General features: G+C 39.1%; 1 protein-coding gene across 8 annotated transcripts in view; it reads left to right on the forward strand.

Moving 5' to 3' along the window:
• Positions 1 to 27,320, forward strand: part of sorl1 (sortilin-related receptor, L(DLR class) A repeats containing) — a 310,404-nt gene that overhangs the window by 58,621 nt on the left and 224,463 nt on the right. For all 8 annotated transcript variants that reach the window (XR_014090459.1, XM_081614355.1, XM_081614354.1 and 5 more), the window contains one exon: positions 26,790 to 26,857. Coding sequence is in view for 7 of the 8 variants with exons in the window: in XM_081614355.1 (XP_081470481.1) it covers positions 26,790 to 26,857 (68 nt within the window). In the remaining variant the exon portion in view is untranslated. The remainder of the gene's footprint in view (positions 1 to 26,789; positions 26,858 to 27,320) is intronic.

Here is a 27,320-nt window from a genome sequence, read left to right on the forward strand (position 1 = left end):
CTCTGGACAGCACATGGAGGGCTGGACGGCCCTCCAAAGAAATGCCACCCCACACCATTACTGACCCACTGCCAAACCGGTCATGCTGAAGGATGTTGCAGGCAGCAGACCACTCTCCACGGCTTCTGCAGACTCTGTCACGTCTGTCACATGTGCTCAGTGTGAACCTGCTTTCATCTGTGAAGAGCACAAGGCGCCTGTGGTGAATTTTCCAATCCTGGTGTTCTCTGGCAAATGCCAAGCGTCCTGGACTGTGAGCACAACCCCCATCTGTGGACGTCGGGCCCTCATACCATCCTCTTTTTTGTGTTTAATATATTTATTAGCATTTTCACTTCAATTTACAAAGTTCTTCCAAGCAATAGGAAAGACAAAATATACAAACCACAAACAATAATAAAAACCACAAACACATCCCACCCAATAAACTCCCCGAAATACTGTCACCTACCAAGTGTGTAGCAAAAAGAAAAACTAAAAAGTTAAGATCATATAAAAATCCATGTCAAGATTTATTGATGCACTGCTCAGCCAAAATTCCCAGGGTCTGTTATTCCAGAACCTCTGTTGAAGGTTTATTGAAAAAAGTCACAATTTCCAAGTTTTATGAAATTTTTTCTCAGAACCTCTCATCACATATCTGATTTTCTCTAGTTTTAGGTTAAGTAGAACGTCTTTTATCCAGTTTGACACTGTGGGTGGAGCAGCATCCTTCCATCTAAAGAGAATTAGGCGGCGTGCTAGCAAAGTTGAGAAAGCAATTACCTTCCTGCCTCCTGCAGGTAAACCTATACCCTCAGGAGCAACCCCAAAGAGCAGCATGAGTGTGTTTGGAGTAATTTTAACCCCCAAATCAGCTGACAGTACTTCACAAATACCAGCCCAGTATATCTGTATCCTTTGGCAGTTCCAAAACATGTGTAATAGTGTAGCTTCCTCTAATTTGCATCTGTCACATATAGGGTCGATTTGGGGGTAAATTCTGGCCAATTTAGATTTATGGAGGTATGCCCGATATTCTAGCTTAAATTGGATAAGAGTGTCTCGCGCAAATTGATGATGAGTGGATTTTCCCCAAAATATCAGCCCAAACTGCCTCACTAATTGTAATTTGAAGATCTTGCTCCCAGGACTGTTTAATTATGACAAAGGATCGGGAATCAAAATGAGAGATCAGTTTTATCCAGGAAGTGATCGCTTTGCGTCTTGTTGGGTCGAAAGACATCAACTCATCGATTACATTATCGGGAGGCTTATCAGGAAATATTGACATAGATGAGGTAATAAAATGCCTAACCTGTAAATATCTAAAAAAGTGTGAGGCTGGTAAATCAAATTTGTTAGACAATTGTTCAAAAGAACCAAATTTGTTTTCAATATAGAGATCCTTAAAATATTTTAAGCCTTTACTTTGCCACACACAGAAAGTAGCATCCTGCAAAGGAGGAGGAAAAAGGTTCTTAAATGCAATTGGGCTGGAAAGACTCATCTGACGAAGGCCAAAGTGTTTCCTAAATTGAGAGTAGATTGCCAGGGAGTTATAGACTATGTGATTAGAGGAAGTACGTTTAAGAGGTAAAGGTAAAGGTGCCCCGATCAAAGCTGGCATTGATAAAGGGGCACATGAAAATTTTTCCATCTCCACCCAAATGGGACCACCATCATTAGAGCTGTAGTGCATCCAAAAAGACAAACAGACAAGTTAAATACCCAATAATAGTGTCGGATATTGGGAAGGGCTAGACCCCCATCCTGCTTTCATTTTCGCAGATGATCCTTCTTAAGACGATGTTTTTTGCCATTCCAAATGTAAGTTGAAACGCCCGAATCTAATTTTTTAAAGTAAGCACCTGGAATGACAACAGGGAGACACTGAAAGAGGTATATGAACCTAGGAAGCACTGACATCGTGATCATATTCACTCTCCCTATTAAAGAGAGAGGAAGTACTGACCACTTATTTAGGTCACGTTGGGTCTCAGTATGCAATTTCTCTAAATTACTCTTATAGAGGCCATCAAAAGTCTTTGTTATTGTAATACTTAGATATACAAAGCTATGATTAGCTATTTTAAAAGGTGTAGCACTTGTGATATGATCTAGGCAGGCATTCAGAGGCATAAGCTCACTTTTGTGCATGTTTACTTCATACCCAGAAATTTCCCCAAACTGAGAGAGAAGTGCCAAGATGTGAGGGATGCTCAGTTCTGGCTCTGATATGTATAATAAAAGGTCATTGGCATAGAGAGAGAGTTTGTGCTCAACCCTGCCCCTGGTGATGCCTTTAATAAAGTTGTTTGTTCTTATTGCCAAAGCCAGAGGTTCAATAGCCAAAGCAAAAAGTAAAGGGCTAAGTGGACACCCTTGTCGGGTCCCGCGGTGTAAGCTGAATGGTTTAGAGTAGAAATTATTCGTCAGAATCATGGCTGACGGAGAAGAATACAGTAACTTAACCCAAGATATAAATGGCCCACCAAAGCCAAATCTCTCCAAAGTTTCAAACATGTAGATCCACTCTACTCTGTCGAATGCCTTCTCTGCATCAATAGAAAGAAGGTATTCAGAATTATTTTGACAAGGGGTATGCATAATATTCAGTAAACGACGTATATTATAAAAAGAGCGTCTGCTTTTAACAAACCCTGTCTGATCTGGGGATATAACACTGGGAAAAACCCGCTCCAGGCGACAGGCCAGCACTTTTGCTAATATTTTATAATCACTGTTCAATAATGATATAGGCCTGTAAGATGAACATTCTGTGGGATTCTTATCGTTTTTGAGCAGCAGTGTTATGCAGGCTTGATTCAAAGTGGGAGGGAGGGATCCTTTCTTGAAAGAATATTTATACATGTTTGCCAAAATTGGAGCTGACTGATCAGAGAATGCTGCATAAAACTCGCTTGGTAAGCCATCTGGGCCAGGCGACTTCCGGGGTTGTAACAGTATGATTGCCCCTAAAATCTCCTGCTCCGAAATAGGCATGTCCAGGGCAGCAACTTGATCCGGACTTAGATTTGGGATGGGTAAATGTCTAAAAAAGTTCTGCAAAAGATGGGGGTTACAACAATTATCAGAACTATATAATTTATTATAATAATGCTGAAAAGCATCATTTATTCCTTGTTGGTCCGTAATGATAGTGTCATCCTGAGATGTTATCCCATCAATAGTTAATTAGGCCCTTGCACCCCTTAGCTGCTGTTTGTTACTCCCCAGTAGTAAGTATCACTTACTACGTATCACAACTCCTCAGACTCACTACTGCCCAGTTCTCTGTCTTAACAGGTCCGGAAAATCCCCAAAACTTGGGTCTTACCCTGGAGGTAGTTTATGGAGAATTATCTAGTTAAACTGGGGCCGGAAAGGACTCGTCTAGCTCTAACTACCTTCGTTCCAGAAGTTACGACCCTTTTCAGTTGAGGAGCAATAAGCTGAGTAGCCCTCACAGCTGCATAACCCCTACAACCACTCCTGTTAACGGTAGCTCCTCTGATAAAATAACGGCACTTGTTCACGGCTAGATTGGGTTTAGTGACTTAGATTTAAGTCTCAGGGTCATTATTCTAACACCCGCCAGAGGAAAACACAAAGCCACCACATCTCTAGAATCATGTATGTTAACTTTACTATATTCAGGAGAACCAACAATAATTAAGACTGACACAATTAAACTCACTGTCCACAATTCTCATTGATATTTTAGAATATAATTTTATTAAGCAAGCTTTAGCAGCGGCATATGACAAGCAGGTTAATATCCCAAAGATTATGAAATAGGTAAGAATATAATAAAATCAATTTAAAATCAATCACATCCTGTCCTCATTCCTATCCCTAACCTGTGCCACTAAGTCTACTGAGCGAGGCTTTGGGGGAAGCAGGTCAACTCATACCCAATGGTTCTTGGTCTCGGCAGCGGTAAACTTTAGATATCCTTGGTCAAAGTCTTTGTCTAGCCTAGCGGTTCTCAACGTGGGCGGTACCGCCCCCCAGGGGGCGTTCAGAGGACGGCAGGGGGCGCTGGTGGACATTTTTATAAAAGGGGGGCGCTGGGATGCCTTTGGGGGGCGTTTGGTCGAAGGTAAACTTTACACCTTGAATGCACAACAATACCAGTTTAGACTTTGAGCAACTAGGTAAAACTGTATTGTGTAACATTAAATCATGCTTGGCTGCAACTGTATCGATGGCAGCTCTTCTTCTATTCAGTGTTTGTAGCTTCATGGCGCAGCTCCGTTCTCCTGCTACTTGTAGCTAAAATCATGACACCCTCACCGTGTATCCCTTTAAATAAAGAAATCCCTCCATGGTGACACCACAATAGAGAGCTTTCATAGTATAGCGTTAACACCTGTGCTGTAAGTGGTCCGGCATGAAACGGGGGTGATAGAACAACGGTACCACAACACTTTTAAATTTCAATAATCAGAATGCAGAAATTGTTTCCGTTGTTTTAAAAGGTTTGTCAGTCTGCCTTTTCCCCATCGATACGCTTCCCGACCGCCCTGCACCTTAGGGGCTTAAAAAAAAAAGACGTTCACATTGTGCAAAACTCTGAAACAGGAGAAGCGGGACATAAAACGGAGCGACGAACTAGATGTGAATTATGGCATAAAAACAGAGAATCCGACACTGAACAGTGAAAAAAATCAACACTTGATGTGAAACGCATGACGATTAGGCAGAGCAGCAGGTGATGAGATTACTGATGATGACCGTCAATAAACGATCAAATAAATCTAGCAACAGGAAAAAACCTAAAGTGAACATAGCAATAAACCAAGAGAGGATAAAACTAGTCAAATAAAACTAAATGGAAATGAATGAAGAACAAAATTCAAGAATAAACAAAGAAACTAAAGTAAATGCAGAGGAATAAACTGGTATGGCAAGACCTTTAGAGCAATAATTAATACAGAGGACTGTATGGCAAGAATAAACAGACACTATTTCCAGATAAAAGGTAAAATAATATTGTTGAAGTGCCATGGGTTTGTTGAGACCACATCTAGTACTGAGAATAAATATATCTTACAGACCATAACAGTAAAGAACTGATAACTTATTTATGTTTTTAATTAGATTTGATATTTTTATTTCTTCAATATTATTTTTCATGTCAGTGTTAATGTCATGAGGCTGATGACTCCATGACACTTTCAATTTGACTCATTAGGATTTGATTAAGAACCAGATTTGTTCTTTGTAATTTCTGTCCAGTAAAACTATCAATCTATAAATCAATAGACAGGTTTATATAAAGATATAATCCATGTTTCTGTCTCATATTTGTATGGCATTAAAAGGAACTGGAACTTTTGTTTTTCCACTGAAAGCTCTGGTTTGAACAATAAATGCCATGTGGGTGAAGTTTTATGGATGATCCTCTGATGTCCCATTCTCCTGAAGGCAGCACAGAGCTGCACCACCAGAAACCCACAGAAACACTGAAGAGAAGAAGAGCTATGATTAATGTAGTTGCAGTTCTATCCTTGTTTTAATGTTGCAGAGCTCAGTCGTTTTGCAAATAGTTCAAAGTTTAAACTGACATGTTGGACATCTTTTATCTGGTCATTTTGTGCAATATTTAACAACTAGAAAATGGCACAAAATAAGAATATTTTTCCACTCTGATTAGCTGCTGTTAGGCCTACCAATTTTAACTTGAATGTTCATTGCATTTTTCGTAGACGCCTGTATTATTTTTATATTATTATATGTATTATTTTTGATGATAAATACAGAAACATGCATAAAAATCAAAACATCTACAATAGTGATATTAATTATAAAATAATGGTCAGTGCAAAGTAGCCTGCAAATTCTTTGGTGGGGGGCGGTGAGGGACCTGGATGAAGGCTGGGGGGGCGCTGGCCCAAAAAAGGTTGAGAAACACTGACCTATATGAACTGAACATAAATTCCAAACAGACCCAAACCCCACTGCTTATGGCCCTGACTATTGCCAAGAAAAATAAACAGCTTAACTGGAAAAAATAAATAAATAAATTAGTACCTCACAATGGCTAGATCTACTCACAAAACTGATATCAATGGAGCAGCAATACATAAAAACCAACTTAAATATTTCAGTAAAATATACTCTATGTTTTTAGATGACAGTACATTCAGTGAGCTAATGCCATGGCCAAAACAAAGACCAGGGGAGAGGAGGGAAATGAGAGAGCCAAATAATAAGACTCATAGTGTTTCATCCTTATCCTTGATTAATTTATTTTTTGTTCTAGCATATACTTTTATTTATTTATTCTCTTTTTGTTTGCTTTCTTTTTTCACCCTCTCTTCTCCATTTTTTACCAAAACATCTGTGATGCTAGATTAATTAATTAGAGAACAGAAAAATAATTAAAATCAGAAAATAACTGCCAAGATTAAAAGAAAAAAGCATATCCTAATCCAAATTAATCAATTTCATTTTTGTCATGTTCTGTGTTTTGTTTTTGTTTTTACTTTAAATGTATCCTTTTTAATGTATACTTTCTTGTTTGTTTGCGTCTTCTTTTTTTAAAAATTTGACTTTTCTTGCCGTTATTCATTCTATTATCTGGTTAATTATTTTGTAGATCAATACCCTTTTTTTGCTTTTTGTCACTCTGAAAAGAAGCTAGATAGCTGCTAGATCAGCAGCTGCAGCGGCTGCTCAATAGGATATATACACAGTATTTTGGTTTTCAAAGGTTTTTTATGCGATATCATACATTTTCGTGTTAAGAATTTTTAAAAAGGAATATTTCTTTTTATATTAAAACAAGATTCTTACTTTTGCACACAATGGGTAAATTCTTTAAAAAAAATATGAGGGGAAGCCCTTTTTAACATCTTGTAAAACTAGTGTTCAATTGAACCACAGCAGTTTGCGTCATTTTAATGTTGCAGAGCTCAGGCCAAGGTGTAAATAGAGCAATTAACGCACCTCCATAGTAATCAGTCAGGAAGAGGTGTTAAAAGTCGGAATAAATTTTTTGGCATCCGCCACTGAGCCGAGCATCGTACGGGTGCCGTCTGTGTTGGTGATCCGAAGCCTTGCGGGGTACATCAGTGCAGGTTTCAGACCCATTTTATACAAGGCGGACATTACCGACCTGTATTCCTTCCTTTGTTTAGCCACTTCTGGAGTGTAATTGTCGTAAATCGTAAAGGAATTGTTCTCATACTTCAGATTCCCTCTTTTCCGAGCTTCGCGAATCACCAGCTCCTTGTGTTGATAATGATGGAAGCAAATTATGACAGGCTGAGGTCGGTCTCTGGGGCACGGTTTGGGGATCAGGCTGCGGTGGGCACGGTCCAGCTCTGGCGCAGAGGGGAAGATGTCATGTCCAAAAGCATCCCATAATAACTGGGAGAAGAACTTGCTTGGTAGTGGACCTTCGATGTCTTCAGGCAGGCCAATAATGCGGACGTTGCTCCTCCTGCTTCTCCCCTCCAGCTCAGTTAGCTTAGCCTTTAGCTTCCCATTATCGGACCTCAGCCCCTCGCAGCACCGCTCGACCTCTTCCAACCGCTGATGAAGTAACTCAGCGTTGTCCTCAAGTGAAGTCAGGCGTTTACTGTGATTCTCAACAGTCTCCTGGAGCCCATCCAGCTTCTCGTTTACTTCTTTAAAGTCCTTTTTCAGTTTGGAAAGCAGAGCTAGCTTAAGTTCGGCTAACGCAGCCACCATATCGGTTTTAGTGATGGCAACCTCAGGTTCGGCTTTTCGCTCATTTTAGAAGTTTTGGGTGGCATTATAACACAGAATATAACAAAATTCTATATATTCATCAAAAGTTCACTGATTAAATAGGCTTGGTAGGCCTTAAAGGGTGAAGATAGCGGGAGCACGAAGGTACTGCTTCCTTACTCCATAATCGCCCCCTAGAGGTCATGGAGTCGGTTTCTAACCGTTTGTGCAGACACATGCACATTTGTGGCCTGCTGGAGGTCATTTTGCAGGGCTCTGGCAGTGCTCCTCCTGTTCCTTCTTGCACAAAGGCGAAGGTAGTGGTCCTGCTGCTGGGTTGTTGCCCTCCTACGGCCTCCTCCACGTCTCCTGGTGTATTGGCCTGTCTCCTGGTAGCACCTCCAGCCTCTGGACACTACGCTGACAGACACAGCAAACCTTCTTGCCACAGCTCGCATTGATGTGCCATCGTGGATGAGCTGCACTACCTGAGCCACTTGTGTGGGTTGTAGAGTCCGTCTCATGCTACCACGAGTGTGAAAGCACCACCAACATTCAAAACTGACCAAAACATCAGCCAGACAGCATAGGTACTGAGAAAGTGGTCTGTGGTCCCCACCTGCAGAACCACTCCTTTATTGAGTGTGTCTTGCTAATTGCCAATAATTTCCATCTGTTGTCTATTCCATTTGCACAACAGCAGGGGAAATTGATTGTCAATCAGTGTTGCTTCCTAAGTGGACAGTTTGATTTCACAGAAGTTTGATTCACAGAAGTTTGATTTACTTGGAGTTATATTGTGTTGTTTAAATGTTCCCTATATTTTTTTGAGCAGTGTATATATATATATATATATATATATATATATATATATATACACACACACACACACTGGCATATGCTGCTACCCCTGAAAAAATCCCTGCCCCCCTCTTACCACCCCATAAATATTTTTCTAGATCCGCCCCTGGACATAATAAGAATAGACGCCTCATGGACCGCTCTCGCCTATTGTCGCTGACGAGATTTAGGGCAGCCATCTTGGAGCAGTCCACCACTCCACTCAGGGTCATGTGTTTAGCAGGCACAATGACATATTTAATCGATCATAAGCTTTTTTGTTACTGGAAACCATATTCAAACATCTATCAAAGCTACATTTATAAACAATTGTATTATTTAAGTATTTTTTTAATACATAGTTCAGCATATTTAAATATGCTTAGTGGCTATAACAAAAGAATAGGAATGGAATATTCTGATATTGATGTATAATGAGCATATTAAAAAGCACACAGCCGTTCATAATTTATTTAAGAAATAATTTAGTAATACCAATACATATTTATATAACTATACAAACATAAATAAATAAGGGTTAATAATGGCACAAATAATGATTAATACTGAATAATATATATTGGATACATGTTTATATATATGTCTATATATATATATATATGCTTTTCAGCCGATGAGTTCTAGCTTCAGAGAGATTCAGCAGCTGAGATTGAGTCCAAAATCCGATGTGAGAATCATCCGTGCTGCAGTGAATCTGTCTCTCTTTATAGATATCTCCCTCTTCTTCCTCACATTATGTCTTTAGTAAACTTTCAAAACAAAAACGGAAGATTTGGGATGTATCTTATTAGTGAAAGAATTACATATAAATAATAGTCTTTACCACCTGTGTAAACTTTGCTGGTGAATGTTATAACATAAGTTTTATAATATGTGTTATATTGTTTCATTTCTAATATAGGCTCTTGTGTCAGATAATCTAAGTCAATGTTAGAGAATAATTACTTTTTTTAGATTCACGGAATCTGTTAGCCTTCATAGCGGGGCTCTACCCGTATTACACCAAGCACTGTAGCTAATATTAACTGGTATCTCGCCGGTGGACATAAATACAGTACAGTAATATTCTAATTACAATATACAGTATACACAATAATATGTCCATCTTACTTGTGAAATGTGTCTGTGGAGCCCTCACATCAATAGTCCGTCAATCAGAACAATAATATCCCTCATTGCTGAGGCATCTTCTGCTGTTTTGATTTAGCAAAGTAGGAGGCTATACCGCTTTAAGATGGCCGCCGTATTTCTTGCGCCGAAGCAGCCAATGCGGGGTCTACTCTTATATTATGTCTATGTGCTGCACTACTACTCATGAGAGCAAACTAATATACTTCCGGTTCAGTTCACTGTATTTTCCACATGTAAGACCACATTCCTGAGTGTTAAGTTAATGACAGAAAGTAGGTAATAGCATTTAGCGCTCTGTTCGTTTATTCTAGATTCAGTTTATTATATGTGTAAACTACGGGAGGGTGGGTATGTGATGTGGGACTCTGAGCGCTGAGAACTCAGTTGGGCCTGGTCAGCCTTCGTAGGTTTACATTAAATCCCATTATTTGTAACTGCATTTCGGCTGCATCTGTTATTGCTTTCCATTGAGTTATCACGGCAGTTATAGTAATTAAGGGCATGCGCTGCCAGCTGCTGCCATTGTTTAGGGATTTTATATGGCCACATGATGGCACCAAAGTGCCTCTTATTTTAAATTGAGCCAGAAAGCTGTTCGTGTTTGTAGTTTTTTACTGAGGTTGTGCACAATGATGTAATCTTTACGTGAATTGAGTTATTTGTGTATGTTGTGGATTTATATGCACATATGGATGGTTGAGTTTATTTCTTATTAGATATTTGTTTGAGTTTGTATTAGTTGAACCTCTATTGCTGTAATATATTAGCCTAATGGCAATTTATTTGTTATTGCAGGCTGCTGGTAACACTGAGCATCAAAACGAAATAAACCAGCTCACATCTACAGTTAAAATTTCGGGTCTCATGTCCTCCTTCCTGTTTCCTGACCAATACACCGTCTTGTTTGTTGCAAATACATAAGAACCTAAACTAAATTAACACAAATGTTCCAAATGAAAACCTTGCATTCCAATGAAATTGCTATATTAGCAATTCCACAAACCTAGAAGAACCATAATAAATACCAAGCATTTTATTTTGACATACTGTGAATGTCTGCAGAAAGTTGTCAGCAAACTTCAGGCGGACTTTCAACTGAAACGTCTAATGGCATTTCATTTTGACATCGTCTGACGAACGTCTAATGGTGTTTCATTTTGACGTTCAGAAAATGTCGGTAGTGGACGTTCAGCAGACGTTCAAGACGGCACTCAGCAGATCTCTGAACATTCAATGCTAGCTGGGTAGACAAAAATTTCTTTGTGAGCATAGGTGTAAATCCCAGGGGTGTCGGGGGAGTCCGGACCCCCCAATCTTGGAAAAGTCTAGAATTGTCCCCCCAAAAAACAATCATTGAAGAAACATTTGCATTTAAATAATATCAATATGAAAAGGCAAAAGAAACGAACAAACAACAAAAAAAAAAAAACGAAATAAATCTGTCATTTATCTCAGAACAAAATAAGAATACATTTTTAGGTCCTCCCCCAACCATCATTAGAACAATGGTTCAGTCCAAAGTGTAGGGAGAGCAACAGAACGGCACAGGCTGGTCAGAGCCGCTGAAGTGAGGAGCTAGCCGATAGCTGTAGTTCTGCATCACAAATAAAATCCCCTCCAGTAAGTAAATACTTACAGCAAAAGACATGTAAACATTTTATTTACTTTCACTGCTCAGTGGGAAGAAACACATTAACAATAAAAATCAGACTCCAGTTTATTTCATTACCTTGACTGAATCATGATAAGCTGCAGGTACGTGCAGAGGGGGCAGCTGGGGGTGCTTGAGCACCTGCCCTTTTTGCTCCTTGCCCCCAAGTGCCCTTTTTTTTGTATTATTATTTTCTAACCCCTCTTCTGATACATAAAAACATGTGCTAAAATTCTTTGCTTTTTTGTTTCTTTTTTGTACAACATAGTATCTTTGACTTTTTGCCCGTGACGCATGACGCAATTGCTTCTCGCGCAGTGAGATAAGGCGTCTAACTGCGGAGCTCAACGTAGCGAACGTTCCAGATTACAGAACAGTTTTTGGTGTCATTATATAAAAAAAAAACGTTTTTGGTGAATAAAGTGGAGTAGACTTGCTACTTGTCAGATGACTGAAAACGTTGAAGTATCGTTTCTCCTTCAGCTCGGAGTCGCGGTTTAAGCTGAGAGGTAATGAAATACAACAGACACTGACAGGCCTCTGCGTCTGCCTTTCTCTGAAGAACTACTGAGTGGGAGGAGACAGCCAGGTGAGGAAAAACTGTTCTTATCTATCGAGTCACTATTTTTATTATACAGACATTAGGCTGTTGTTGTTGTTGTGCTATTAGCTAGCTCATAGCTAATGACTTTGCTAGCAAAGCTAGATAGCTAAAGAGCTTCTCCCCTGTATCTTTAATGATATCAGTCATTCTTTAGTATTGCTTATGCAATAAGGGCACATCGCCCGTCCAAAACCTATCATCTCCATAATGGATATATGTCCGATCTTCTAATTTCCTTTGCTGCATAATGTACATTGCATTTATTCTGGCATTAGGTAAATGTATCTTGAAGGAGAATAACACTTAAATAATAGTCCAACAAGGATATTCATTTAGAATTAAAAATAACTCACACTGAATTACCATGATAGATATAATGGATGTAATAAAAGTGACATTAATGAAGGGGAAACAAACTCAACCCAGACTTTAAGTTTAGGGTCCCGTTCACAGAGTATGAAGTTAAATTTGTTTCCTAATTATTCATCTTCATCTTCACTGCAGCAAACAGGCAGCTCTTTTTTATAGATTACAGTACACTAAAAGGTTGCATTGTGCCCTTGTTTATATTTTTAATAGTGTAATTCTGTAAAGACAAAATATGTCTGGTCCAGCTCTGATTTACATATCTTGCTAAATTGTGGGTTTGAATATTGCAATACTTTCCTATAACTTAGTAGACCTGCAGAAAGAAATTACTAATAAAATATCTTGCATAGGCATAGTGTTATGCTCTATATGGAGATGTCCGTTAGCTTTGATTGTATATGTCACATTTTTTGTAATTTATCATTGTTTATTAAACTCTGAAAGCTGAGTGACTTTGTTAATATTCTGTCCTAGAATGCGGTTAGATGTGCCCTTTTTTTGTTGTTGAGCACCTGCCCCTTTCATGGTCTCTGCACGGCTCTGATAAGCTGCCTTATTAGCAAAACTGCTACACTGCTTTCATAGACTTACGCTTTTTTGTTAAAGGTAGCAAACATCTCAATCATATTTGTTTTAGCTAATTAGAAGAGTTTGAAACTGGAGGTGGGGCTGAGCAAGTGGACCCAGCTTTGTGTGGGAGCAGAAAACAGATAGAAAAAAGAGAAAGCTTCCTTTATTTCTCACCTTCATCATTCTCACCACCAGATGGTGAGAAATAAAGGCAGCTTTCTGTTTTTTTTCTATCTGTTTTTGGCTCCCACACAGAACTGGGTCCACTTGTAGAGCCTTTAAAACCACAAAATAAAATCTGAATATTTTTCTATATAAACTCTCGTGCTTTAAGTGTTGCGTTTAAATTATGATACTCCCCAGATACTCATTTCTATCTGCTTATTTGTTCTCAGTCGCCCAAGACATGACAAAACTAAAAAAGGCTTAAAAATAAAGCAACTTAATAAGTTATAATTTAAATAGATCATAACTTGTATTGGCAGCCATTTCAATAAATCAATGTTTATGAGGAATTTTATTAAGAGGGGTTACTTGTTAAAGCTTTTGTATTGAGAACCTTACATTTTTGTAAAGGTGGAGCAGAGATTAGATCAGTCAGACTTAACAAAGCTCTTGGAACTAAGCAACATTTCAATTTTAGTTTTACTTCTCTGCAGGCTGCTTACTGAAAATGAAGCATTTTTGATGTGCCTTACTAGTCATTTTTTCTCCTGCAGCTTGAATGTGGTTTAAAAAATTTTAAACCACATTTTATGTTACATTTCAATGGACATTCGTTGACCCCTCAAAATTGCTCTTAAGAAATTTTCTTGTTAATGGTCCCCCCCAATAATGAGATGGGATTTACACCCTTACATCCTGTCGACCTTGTTTGTGAGGACAGCTTGACATTTACCAAGAATCATCATATTTCATAAATATGTCATAATAGTTGTTAATTTTGAAAATTTAACATGTTGTTAGTCTTAACTGTGACAGTTACGAGATTATTGTAATTGTGTGATTAATATTTTCCCTTAAACATTGGACTTGTGACCGATGTCAGTTATTACACTGTCAAACGCTTTAACAACACAGTAATTAATATTTACCCCTACATGACATAGTGGAACAAGTAGGTCCAACAATAAAGATTTCAATAAGTTTTATTACACTGCCAAGTGGTTTAATAACAGAGTCAAGTGTAATTATAGTTAATATTAACTCTTACCTCAAGTGGAACAAGTAGCATCAGTTATGAAGTGTTATTAGTGTCAAATGCTATAAGTCATTAATATTAACTCTTACCTCAAGTAAAATGAAACAAGTAGCAACAGCTATGAAGATGTCATTAGGTTTTATTAGTGTCATTAGTACTCTTACCTCAAGTAAAGTGAACCAAGTAGCAAGTTATAAAAATGTCATTAAGTGTTATTAGACTGTCATTAATATTAACTCTTACTTCAAGTAAAGTGAACCAAGTAGCAACAACATATGTCATTAAGTGTAGTGTCAAATGATTTAATAACAGAGTCATTCATATTAAGTCTTACCTCAAGTGAAGTGAAACACACTTCACTTAAATACACATTCCATAGATGTGTATTTATAACATCACATCTATGGAACAAACCCTTTGTACATTGGAATAAAGCTAAGAGTTGTGTGTTCTTGAAACAGAGGGTTCAACTTCTGGTCAGCAATTGTAACTCTGAGATACTGATTAAAGAACTAAAACAGAATTACTTAAGAAAGAAGTTTCTTTCAAGAGTCCTAACATTTTTTGCTGATTGTGTCAGCCATCTCTTTCTTTATAACCTTAATGTACTGCTCTGAAAACAGGGAGTTTGTTGTTGTTTTCATTTCCTAGGAGCAGCTCTTTATAGGTGTCCAGAAATACTCATAAATTATAGCTGTTCTTTCAATGGCTGTGGTCAATGTTGATCATGGTGAAAGCCTTATCATAGATTCAAACTTGGTGAATCTCTTCTGGACATTCTCATAGTAGGTGATGACTCAATCCATTGTGGTCACTTAAAAAAAGGACAAAAACAAATAAACAAAAAACAATATGATCTTAATTCAGCATTTATTTAAGTACCATTTCAAGAATGTCCCTTGATACACACTCTCAGAATGGTAGACTGGTAGACAAATGTGGTTGTTATAAAGTGCAATGTAATTATTTCTTAATACAAGTAGCATAATGATGATTAGAGCTGAACAAAATTATTCTGATCAAATATTTGTTTGGCAGAAGTTCATATAGCCTGCCACTGTTGTTGTTCAGAATGCATCATTTACTGCAGTGGTCCCCAACCTTTTTATCAGTGTGGACTGGTCAAAGCTTGTGGTGAATCGTCAGACAAGGCTTCTGCATGTTGGTGTGTCCGCTAAAGCCTAGTTCACATGGCACAATTAAAAAATTTTTTCCCCGATTTTCCCCTTAGGACAATCTTAGAACGTTCCGAGTTCTAAGATTGTCGCTTGCGATAATTTTAACCGATCATCCTGCAGTGTGTGGTGTGTTACATAGAACGCCGGTAATTAATGAACAGAAGTTCATGAATGAGGCAATGAAGCCTTCAAACTGCTTCGCCACATAGAGACCAAGCACCCTGTGCATAAGCAGGATTTAGGTCTCATGGCAAGTGTCATTGTGATGAGAGACAATGACACTTCAGGTGTCATTGGGAGTGAGTCTGGTTCACATGGCACGATTTAAGAATTGTCGGCCGATTTTCCAAACCTCTCTGACCATACACAAGCCAGTAAAAGTACAACAGTTCCGATCGGTTCGTGTGTCCAGCCACATGCATATTTTGTTTTAATGTTTTTATTGTAATGTTTATGGTCAATGTTTTTTTTTTGGGTTTTTTCCCAGTGCACTAGGTGCAAAGTAATTTATCTGTGAAACAAAAAACTCTAGTATCATAGATATGTTTGTGTGTCAGAACATCCCGATTCCAGAAGAAAATCCCTAAAACCCCCAACATACCAAACATGAATTTAGAATAAACAAACAGGGTGACGATGAAGCAATAGCTATAGTTTGTGCACTCATTAAGCGAGCTAGTGTCAGCGTCAAGCCCTGACTGAATGAATAGCCTTATCGTTAACTATATTATGTCAGTGTAACGCTAATTAAGGCTAGGCGCCTGACTACAGCCAAGTATAATAGGCAGTCAAAATAGGTTCGGCTATGGAGCCCGTGTGTGTGAATAAAACACCATCAGACAGAAAGTAAATTGAAGTTATTGTATTCAAGCTTATGTTTTTGATATATTTGGGAAGATATTCAATAATAATAATAATAATAATATTTATAAAAACAGTGATTTTCTATTAATATAAGAAAAAGACACAAGAAAAAAAACTAAACAAAAACGATAAACCCTGATGACACCCAAGACTTTGTTTTTTTTCTGTTTTGAGTCCATTCGTGAATCCAGGGTGATTAATGGACCATCAATCAATAATTCTTAGTCCATGATCCAATACAAATATGTCCAGAATGAGAAAGTAGTGTGGTTCATTTAAGTCCTACCGCAAATCTGCAGTGATCCTGTAGCTCGCCATCCTGGGTTGACACGGGGTGGAAAAAAAACCTGACCTAAACAAGGTCATAAATAAAAATTAAAGCTCCGCGGAGCCTCAAGCGGCCCTCGCAGCCAAGCGCCGCTCCGGCCTGTAGCCACCGCGGGGGATCCAGCACCGCCGCCCACCTGCCACCGCGTACGCTGTCACACATTTAAGGCATGCGCGCGCCAGGCAGTGAGCACCGATAAGTTTGGTGCAAATCGGTTGATGTTATAGCTGATGGAATGACCTCGGTGGCGCAATGGAGTCAAATTACAATTAGATCCAGTTGGGCTCTTTAGCATTGAGCATACATATCCAGTTTGGTGCAAATCAGAAGATGCGCGTGTGATTCAGAGAAAATTGTATGCATATGGTGAGGCACAGCCCATTGGCCACACCCCACAGGTGAGAGTTCATCAACAGAGTTCATCATCAGGTCATATGTCAGGTGACAGAAGAAAGGATCCATCCCAATGAGTTTGGTGCAGCTGGACTCACAATTGTGGAATTTAGAGCCAAAGGTATGACGTGACAGGTCAATTGGCCACGCCTCCACGCCCACTTGCTGCATCCAAACCAAACGGGGTTGGACACCCTGACACACCAACATGTCTTCTGTCTGTGGACACAGTTTCATGTTGATTAGGTGAAAGGGGTCAGATAGTGAACGTTCGCAGTAAAACATGACACTTCCTGTTCTAAGGGGGCGTGGCTTAGGTGATCTCAAAATTTCACAACTGGGTGTTGTAGGTCATCCAAAGGTGTTCACACACAGAAAGTTTGGTGGCTCTGTGAGTTTCTTTGTAGGAGATATAATAGTTTATTAATTTCTGGTGAGTCGGTGAAGTTTGACCCCTTGTATGACCCCTTCAGCATGCTCAAAAACTCAGGAATTTGATAATTTTGAATTGGCCATGCCTTATGAACAATCTGACCGAGTTTGAAGCCGATCGAAGGAATTCCCTAGGAGGAGTTCGATCAAATGCGACATGTGTAAACGGCCAAAATGGGGTCAAAATCGGTACTTCAATCCAAAATGGCCGACTTCTTAGGATACTTGCACTATGACATTAATTGTAAATTCTGAGTGTCTTGGGGAGCTCTACAAACGTACCAAATTTCAAGTCTCTACGATGAAGCAAGTGAATAGGAAAGGGTCTTTTGAAAGTTGCTAGGTGGCGCCCTTGAGCCGTTTCTTGTGCGATTTTTGCGAGAACCTTAAAATACGTAAATTTTACATGGGCTCTATGCGCCCGCCAAGTTTGGTGAGTTTTTGAACATGATAAAGCCCCCAAAAAGCCAATTTATTTGGCTTAAGAATAATAATTAAAGCTCCGCGGAGCCTCAAGCGGCCCTCGCAGCCAAGCGCCGCTCCGGCCTGTAGCCACCACGGGGGATCCAGCACCGCCGCCCGCCTGCCACCACGTACCCTGTCGCACAGTTGAGGCACACATCTGCCAGGCTGTTCGCACTGTTGACTTCAGCATTGATCCCTGGCAACACACCACAAATTTGGTGCAGATCGGTCGATGTTGTGAGGAGATACTGTTGATGGGATGACCTAGGGGGCGCTGTGAAGTAAAATCACTATTCACACCTGTTGGGCTCTTTAGCATTGAACAAAAGTCAAACATATTCAGTTTGGTGCCAATCGGAAGATGAGTGTGGGTTTCAGAGGCAATTGTATGCATATGGCGAAGGACAGCCAGTTGGCCACATCCCCATGTCTCACAGTTCATCATAACAGTTCATCATCAGGTCATGTTATGTCAGGTAGGAGAAGATTAATTCCATATGTATTATTCAGTAAAAGTAAGACATACAGTAGAAAAAACAGGCGACTTTCTGTCAGAAGTGGGTGTGGCTAAGGTTACGTCATCATCTGCCAATGAGAATGTAATGATGGTTGGTCAGTAGTGAGACATAGTAAGTCTGAAGCAGCTGTGACCTTGTATGTGGAAGTTATGTCACATTTATGTTTTATGGCGAATAGTCAAAGTTTGGCACTTAGCCTCTTCCATATGCTTTGTCATACAAAAATTCGTGTGATAACTTTAGACCTTTAATGTCTGAAATCTCTGCTGACTGAGTTTGAAGTCTGTATCTCAAAAGCTGTATGAGTAGTTCGATCAAATATGACGTCTATGAAAAACATCAAATGGCGGCTTTTATCCAAAATGGCCGATTTCTTGTTGGATTTGGACCATGGCTCCAAGAGACTTTTTTGTAGGTCCTGACAAGATACACAAGTGTACCAAGTGGCTTGGGGCTGGTTATTTAAAATCTTCTAGGGGGCGCTGTTTAGACATTAGGCCACGCCCTCCAAATATTGCACTGGATTCCTGTCCGGATATGGATAAGGATCCCTCCCAGTGAGTTTGGTGCAGCTGGACTCACAATTGTGGAATTTAGAGCCAAACGTATGTGAACGGCGTTACAGGTCAATTCGCCATGCCTCCACGCCCACCTGCTGCATCCAAACCAAACAGGGTTGGAAACCCTGACACACCAACATGTCTTCTGTCTGTGGACACAGTTTCATGTTGATTAGGTGAAAGGGGTCAGATAGTGAATGTTCGCAGTAAAACATGACACTTCCTGTTTTAAGGGGGCGTGGCTTAGGTGATCTCAAAATTTCACAACTGGGTCTTGTAGGTTACCCAAAGGTGTTCACACACAGAAAGTTTGGTGGCTCTGTGACTTTCTTTGTAGGAGATATAATAGCTTATTACTTTCTGGTGAGTCGGTGAACTTTGACCCCTGGTACGACCCCTTCAGCATGCTCGAAAACTCACGAATTTGATAACTTTGAATGCTCTAGTCACAGGGGTATGTGATCTTTGGTGTCCATAAACATAACCGACAAAAACAACAGTCTCGCAGATTTTTTTAATCCAAGTTACTTAAAATAATTTAGCTATGGTACGAACTTGCTGCGTTATTGTCTGTAACGTCCGATCACACGACTGAAACGGTAAAAAGATGGAAAACGGACTTTCGTTTCACTATTTTCCTGCTTGGAAACAACGCAAGGAGGCTAAGCTATCGGAGCTAACAAAAAGAAAATGAATGTCCTGGTATCAGCGGTGAGACGCTGATATTACGTTCTCCAGCATCCCCAGATACCTACAAGTTTGCTCGAGGAGCATTCTAATCTGGTGAGTGTCTAAATTTGCTTTGTTGGTTTTGTGTCATAATTTTTTGCTATGATTTTGTCCGAGTGTACTCACGTTCAGTTTCTGTTGAATTCATTTAAGTGGGTCAACCTTGTTTAGGTCGGGCTTATATTGTTTATGTAGCATAGTCCGAGTTTTGTCAGTGGACATCGGGGTTATTACATTATTGTTAAGTAAATAATTTTACTAGTGTTATCAAATTTACAGCTTTAATACTGATGTGTGTTCTGATATGTCCTCTTAAAGGCAAACCGACGTATGAAATGGATGAGCTCAATCGGTTCCAGTGCTGAATATGGGTCACTGAGGTAAACGGCACAACATCGGACCGACATGGGCGTCAATTAAAGAGGCGGTACAGCAAAACCATCAACAAGTGGGGGAGCGAGTTACAGAGACTGTTTTTATTATTGACTCCAGAAGAGGTTAATAATGAAAACACAGTATCGGAGGCAACAGAAGAGGAGCAAGTTGGAGAGGCTGAGGAGGAAGGAACCCCAGGAGAGGAGCTCAGCAATGCTGCAGACTCTGAAGAGGAACAGGAACCATTTGTGTTGAAATACAGTTGGAAGTGGCTGTTTTCTCTCATTTAATAATTTAATGTATTAAACATTCATGAATCGTTTGATTCAAGCACTTCAAGTTGCATGTAAACAGGTGAAGAAATGAATCACATTTTAAGTTAAAATTTGATATTGAAATATTTCAGGTAATAAACATACATGTAATGAAAGATTAGATTTTTAAATAAATATTTTATGTGATTAAACAATTATATAATCAGATATCTGTCAGGACACTGGGTTTTTGGATTTGTTTTGCTTTTCATTTTATTTAGCTTCATGTTTTAATTCACTTTAGTTTAGCCCTTTATGGTCCTTTTGATATTATTAGAGGTATTTAGTGTAGTTAGAATTATATTATTGCTTTTCCTTGTTTATCTGAGTCCATGTCAAGCCTTCTTCAATGGCTATAGTTTAATTCTATTTTATCCTTCTAGTTATTTCTTATTTCAGCCACCCTGCAGGGTTTCTAGTAATGTTTATTTCTTAATTTGATCACCATAGGTTCAGTTATTCTTTTATGTCTGAGTCTGTATCTTTCTTTAGTCATTCTAGTTGGGTTATTTCTTTGATTAGATCTTCTAGTTTCTCTAGCTCTGTGTTCCTTAGTTCTTATTGTTAGATCAGCCTTGTTTCTATTTAGGTTCGGTTATGGTTTCCCTCATATCTTTCTCTCCTAGTTCATCAGGTTTTCTTTACTCTTAGTGTCTTTTTGTGTTGGAAGTATTTTTTAGTTCTCTGTTTCCTCCCGTTTGTGTTCCCAGCAGATCTCCTTAGTTTCCCTGTGCTACCTTCTCCCCAGCCCTCAGCCAGCTCCTGTGCCAAATTACTCACACCTGCTGTCACTCTTCTCATTTAGGCCATTGTCCCACTACTTAAGCTCCTCTTTTTCAGTCACAACTCGCCAGTCCAACTTGTTATCCTGCTCACCACGTTGCCAGTTGTTACCTTTGTTATCCCTCGTGTCTCCTGTTTCATTGTGTTTTGGGTTTCCTTGTTTTTCCTGGATTTTGGATTTAGTTTATTTTGTTCATTAAAATAACATCCACATAAAGTAAGTGTACTGCCTGCTGCATTTGTGTCCACTACGACATCACGACACTAACCAGATGAAAGAGCCCATCTATAAACATTAATGTGTGATTAAACAATAAAGGTGACACATTTAATGACATAGATCACACTATAATAAATATTTGTTGTATTTAACATATTTAGGTAAGTGAACATGTAATGAAATAGATCCAGTCCGAGTTCACCTGTGACCCGGAACTTAAAGTGTGCCGTCACTTTGACCCGCCAAAATAAAACACGGGTTGATTATTTTGTGCAGGTTACATCAGGCCCCTGCGACAGACTGGCGACCTGTCCAGGGTGTAACCCGCCTCTCACCCGGAACGTTAGCTGGAGATGGGCACCAGCACCCCTCCCGACCCCACTGAGGGACAAGGGTGTCAAGAAAATTGATGGATGGATGGGTTACATCAGGCTAATGATGGCTGAAAAGCAGGCACGTGCAGAGGGGGGAGCTGGGGGTGCTTGAGCACCTGCCCTTTTTGCTCCTTGCCCCAAAGTGCCCTTTTGGTCAATTTTTTATTTTATTTTTTTGGTATTATTATTTTCTAAGCCCTCTTCTGACACATAAAAACATGTGCTAAAATTCTTTGCTTTTTTGTTTCTTTTTTGTATAACATAATAACCTTGTTACCTTTGACCTTTTGTCCGTGACGCATTATGCAGTTGCCTCTCGCGCAGTGAGATAAGGCAGCTCAACGTAGCGAACGTTCCAGATTACATAAGTTTTTGGTGAATAAAGTGGAGTAGACTTGCTACTTGTCAGATGACGGAAAACGTTGAAGTATCGTTTCTGCTTCAGCTTGGAGTAGCGGATTAAGCAGAGAGGTAATGAAATACAACAGACACTGACATTCCTCTGCGTCTGCCTTTCTCTGAAGAACCATTGAGCGGGAGGAGACAGCCAGGTGAGGAGAAACTGTTCTTATCTATCGATTCAGTATTGTTATCATACAGACATTAGGCTGTTGTTGTACTGTTAGCTAGCTGCTAGCTAACGACTTAGCTAGCAAAGCAAGATAACTAAAAGCTTCTCCCCTGTATTGTTAATATCAGGCATTCTTTAGTATTGCTTATACAATAGGGGCACATCGCCCGTCCAAAACCTATCATCTCCATAATGGTTATATGTCCGATCTTCCTTTGCTGCATAATGTACATTTCATTCATTCTAGCGTTAGGTAAATGTATCTTGAAGGAGAATAACACTTAAATAATAGTCCAACAAGGATATTCATGTAGAATTAAAAATAACTCACCCTGAATTACCATGATAGATATAATGTATGTAATAAAAGTGACATTAACGAAGGGGAAAAACTCAATCTAGACTTTAAATTTAGGGTCTGGATAGCAGAGTATGAAGTTAATTCCCCCCCCCTCCCCAATTATTCAATGAAAAAAAAAAAAAGTAACTTCAGTGAAGTAAAATAAAATTGTAATCAAAACTTTTGGAATTGTAATGATTTCTTTTTTTAAAACAAAACGTTTTGTTTAAAAAACTTTTTTAAATTAAATAACTCATTTTTGTCTCATGAACTTACAAAGTTATTTTCTAAACATAAAGTTTGCACGCATTAGAAACCTTTTGCCCACGACGTCATGTGAGAATCACAAGCAAAACTTTGAGTCAAACAAAAACTTAAAATAACAAAAAAGATTTCTGACAAGCACAAATAAGTTTGTTTTGCAAATAATTTTTTCACTTCATGAGATAAAAATTTTTAATTTTAAAAGTTTTTTGAGCTAAACTCAGTAGGCTTTTTTCATGGTGGCATTAACAATTCAAAATTTGCGTTTGTTCTATTTTCTGCAGTTCCACTTTAAAGTTTGATGCAGCTCTGCTTTTCTGAATGGACCGTCTTCATCTCCACTGCAAGTGTAGCAAACAGGAAGCTCTTTTTTATAGATTACAGTCCACTAAAAGGTTGCATTGTGCCCTTGTTTATTTTTAATAGTGTAATTCTGTAAAGACAAAATATGTCTGGTAGTCTAGCTCTGATTTACATATCCTGCTAAATTGCGGGTTTGAATATTGAAATACTTTCCTATAACAAAATAGACCTGCAGAAAGAAATTACTATTAAAATATCTTGCATATGCATAGTTTTACGCTCTATATAGAGATTTCCCTTAGCTTTGATTGTATATCTCACAATTTTGTTATTCATCATTGTTTATTAAACTCTGAAAGCTGAGAAGCTTTGTTAATATTCTGTCCTAGAATGCGGTTAGATGTGCCCATTTTTGTTGTTGAGCACCTGCCCCTTTAGTGGCCTCTGCACGGCCCTGCTGAAAAGTTACTGGGATTTATCAACTGTGGTACAAGTTTTGCTACAGTTCCTCTCATTAACATTTCTGTTGACATTCCTTGTACGAAATGTTGAACAAACATACATGTTGTTTCCACACATCATCTCCGATCTCCACCGGACTCGGTTGCGCCATGTCAGCTGATTGGGATTGCCCTCCGTGCTTACGTCACCGCGCTTTCTGATTGGCTACTTGTCACATTCAACAGGCTGCGTTCTCGCTCCCAGTCAGGGAAAAACCCACATTCTGCGATAAAAGGGACAAGACAATCCAACATGTTGAATATCAGGGCCGTGCAAAGACCACGAAAGGGGCAGGTGCTCAAAAAAAAGGGCACGTCTAACCGCATTCTAGGACAGAATATTAACAAAGCCACACAGCTTTCAGAGTTTAATAAACAATGATGAATTACAAAATTGTGAGATATACAATCAAAGCTAAGGAAAATCTCCATATAGAGCATACAACTATGCATATGTAAAATATTTTATTAGTAATTTCTTTCTGCAAGTGTATTTTGTTATAGGAAAGTATTATAATATTCAAACCCGCAATTTAGCAAGAAATTGAAATCAGAGCTAGACCACCAGACATATTTTGTCTTTACAGAATACCACAATTAAAAATATAAACAAGGGCACAATGCAACCTTTTAGTGTACTGTAATCTATAAAAAAGAGCTGCCTGTTTGCTGCAGTGGAGATGAAGATGGTCCATTCAGGAGAGCAGAGCTGCATCAAGCTTTAATGTGGAACTGCAGAAAAAAGAAAAAAAAAGCAAAAGCAAAAATGTAATTGTTAATGCATGTCCCCATGAGAAAAGCCTACTGAGTTTTGCTTAAAAAAAATTGTTTTAAAATTAAAATCACACATTCGTCTCATGAAGTGAAAAAATTATTTGCAAAACAAACTTATTTGCGCTTGTCAGAAATCTTTTTTTGCTATTTTAAGTTTTTTGTTTGTCTCAAAGTTTTGCTTGTGCTTCTCGCATGACGTTGGGGGCAGGGCCTAAAATCGCAACAAAAGATTTCTGATGTGTGCAAATAAAAGTTTGTTTGGCAAATAACTTTTTAAGTTCACGAGTCAAAAATGAGTTAATTTAAAAAAGGTTTTTAAACAAAACTTTTTGTTTAAGAAAAAGAAATATTACAATTCCGAAAGTTTTGATTACAATTTTATTTTACTTAACTAAGGTTAGTTTTTTTTGTCATTGAATAACTGGGGGGCTGCACAGTGGCGCAGTTGGTAGAGCTGTTGCCTTGCAGCACGAAGGTTCTGGGTTCGATTTCCGGCTCCAATCTTTCTGCATGGAGTTGGCATGTTCTCCCTGTGCATGCGTGGGTTTTCTCCGGGTACTCCAGTTTCCTCCCACAGTCCAAAAACATGACTGTCAGGTTAATTGGCCTTTCCAAATTGCCCCTAGGTGTGAGTGTGTGCATGGTTGTGTGTCCTGTGTGTCTCTGTGTTGCCCTGCGACAGACTGGCGACCTGTCCAGGGTGCACCCCGCCTCTCGCCCGGAACGTTAGCTGGAGATGGGCACCAGCAACCCTCCCGACCCCACTGAGGGACAAGGGTGAAAGAAAATGGATGAATTCTTTTATCGCAGAATGTGGGTTATCCCTGACTGGGAGACTGGGGGAAAAATTTTACTTCATACTCTGCGAACCCGACCTGGATTGAGTTTTTTCCCCTTCATTAATGACACTTTCATTACATACATTATATATATCGTGGTAGTTCAGGGTGAGTTATTTTTAATTCTAAATGAATATCCTTGTTGGACTTTTATTTAAGTGCTATTCTCCTTCAAGATACATTTACCTAACGCTAGAAAAAATGCCTCTAGAATAAATACCTCTCTGCTTAAACCGCTACTCTGTGCTCAAGCAGAAATGATACAACGTTCAACGTTGTATCGTTGAACGTCGTTGGATAATATATGTCATCATGGAGATAACATATATTATGTCATCTCCATAATATATCCATTATGGAGATGATAGGTTTTGGAAGGGCGAGGTGCCCCCTATTGCATAAGCAGAACTGAAGAATGGCTGCTATCATTAACAATATAGGGAAGAAGCTTTTTAGTTATCTTGCTTTGCTAGCAAAGTCGATAGCTAGCAGCTAGCTAATAGCACACCAACAACAGCCTAATGTATGTATGATAAAAATACTGAATCGATAGATAAGAACAGTTTTTCATCACCTGGCTGTCTCCTCCCACTCAGTAGTTCTTCAGAGAAAGGCAGACGCAGAGGCCTGTCAGTGTCTGTTGTATTTCATTACTCCAGTTAGTCGCCTTATCTCACTGCGAGAGACAATTGCGTCGTGCGTCACGGGCAAAAGGTCAAAGGTAGCAAGGTGACCGGAGGGCCAAAAACCCCAACACAAAACCAAATAATTTTAGTACGTTACTATGTGTCAGAAGAGGGCTTAGGAAATAATAATACCAACAAAAAAAAAAAGTTGACCTAAAGGGCCCTTGGGGGCCAGGTGCAAAAGGGGCAGATGCTCAAGCCCCTCTAACCCCCTTTCTGCACGTACCTGTTAAATATGCTCATTTTAGATTGGAGCGGTCGCCACATATCATGCAGAGAAGGCTTTGAATATGGGAATAACCTACCGGGATAAATTCATACTTCTTTCTGTGCTATAGGCCTTTTCCCCTTCGCAAAGAAACTTTCCAAATACATCTGTTTCTTACTCATTTTGCTGCTTGGCGCGCAAGACGTAAACGAGAGAATCTGATTAAAAGAATTTCAAAATAAAAGATCCTCCAGACTCAGATAATACAAGACATTTTACCAAATGACACTTTATGACAACATTTATAAATATTCATGAAGACTTATTCATGTTCATGACAGGTGTTATGTCTTGTTTATGACAGTGTCTTGTCAGTCTTATGCATACCCCGTCAAATAAAGTGTTACCAACTATTTTTTTTACATTAGCAAAATATAGACAAGGACTTGTGCATATTTGTAATAGAAAAGCAGCTTTAGAAATCTTTGAATAATTGTCTTCCTGCCTTCAGCTCAAGCCTTTCCTCAAGCAGTTCCCCTTGTCATCCTCAAGCAGTTCCCTTGTTATATGTGTGAGAGCTGGAGCATAACAATGAGTCTGACCTACATTTTTGAAATTCACCATCCCCCTCTTTCTGCTTCTCCTCCTTCCTTGCCTCCCCCCACTATCCCTCACTCTCCCACCCATCTCCACCTCCATAGCTGTGGAAGTCAGACGACTTTGGGGAGACGTGGGTGTTGATTCAGGAACATGTGAAGACCTACTTTTGGTAAGACAACTGTCTCTGTTTGTGATGTTCAGACCTTGCACAGGAGTGTGAACGTAATGTGAATGGGAGGAGTGTTCTGGGTTCTGTGGTATGTTCTCTGAATTTACAGTGGAAAAAAGAGGAGATTCTTCCTTCCTGAAAATATCAGTGAAATGTAAGAACATTTTGTTGGAAAATCCAGCTGGGCTCAGTTATGTCAGCACCAGGATCATATATCATGCTCTCATGGCTGAAAGAGTTGAAGAAGGGTAAATGTGGACAATTAGTTGGCCAGGTTGAACAATGTTAAAGATGACACCAAGACATCTAGTTGACATTCTGCTCCAGATTATTCAGATGATGGGGTTGATTGTCCATTATAATCAACCCCTATGTCTTTCTTTTGCATTCTCAAAGTTTCACCACCATTTATGTGAATTTTAACATGTTATCCACTACATTTATTAGGGATACACAATTGTCT

The sequence above is a fragment of the Poecilia reticulata genome, chromosome 13 (genome assembly GCF_904066995.2).
Source record: "Poecilia reticulata chromosome 13, P_reticulata-male-v2, whole genome shotgun sequence".
Lineage (NCBI taxonomy): Eukaryota > Metazoa > Chordata > Actinopteri > Cyprinodontiformes > Poeciliidae > Poecilia > Poecilia reticulata.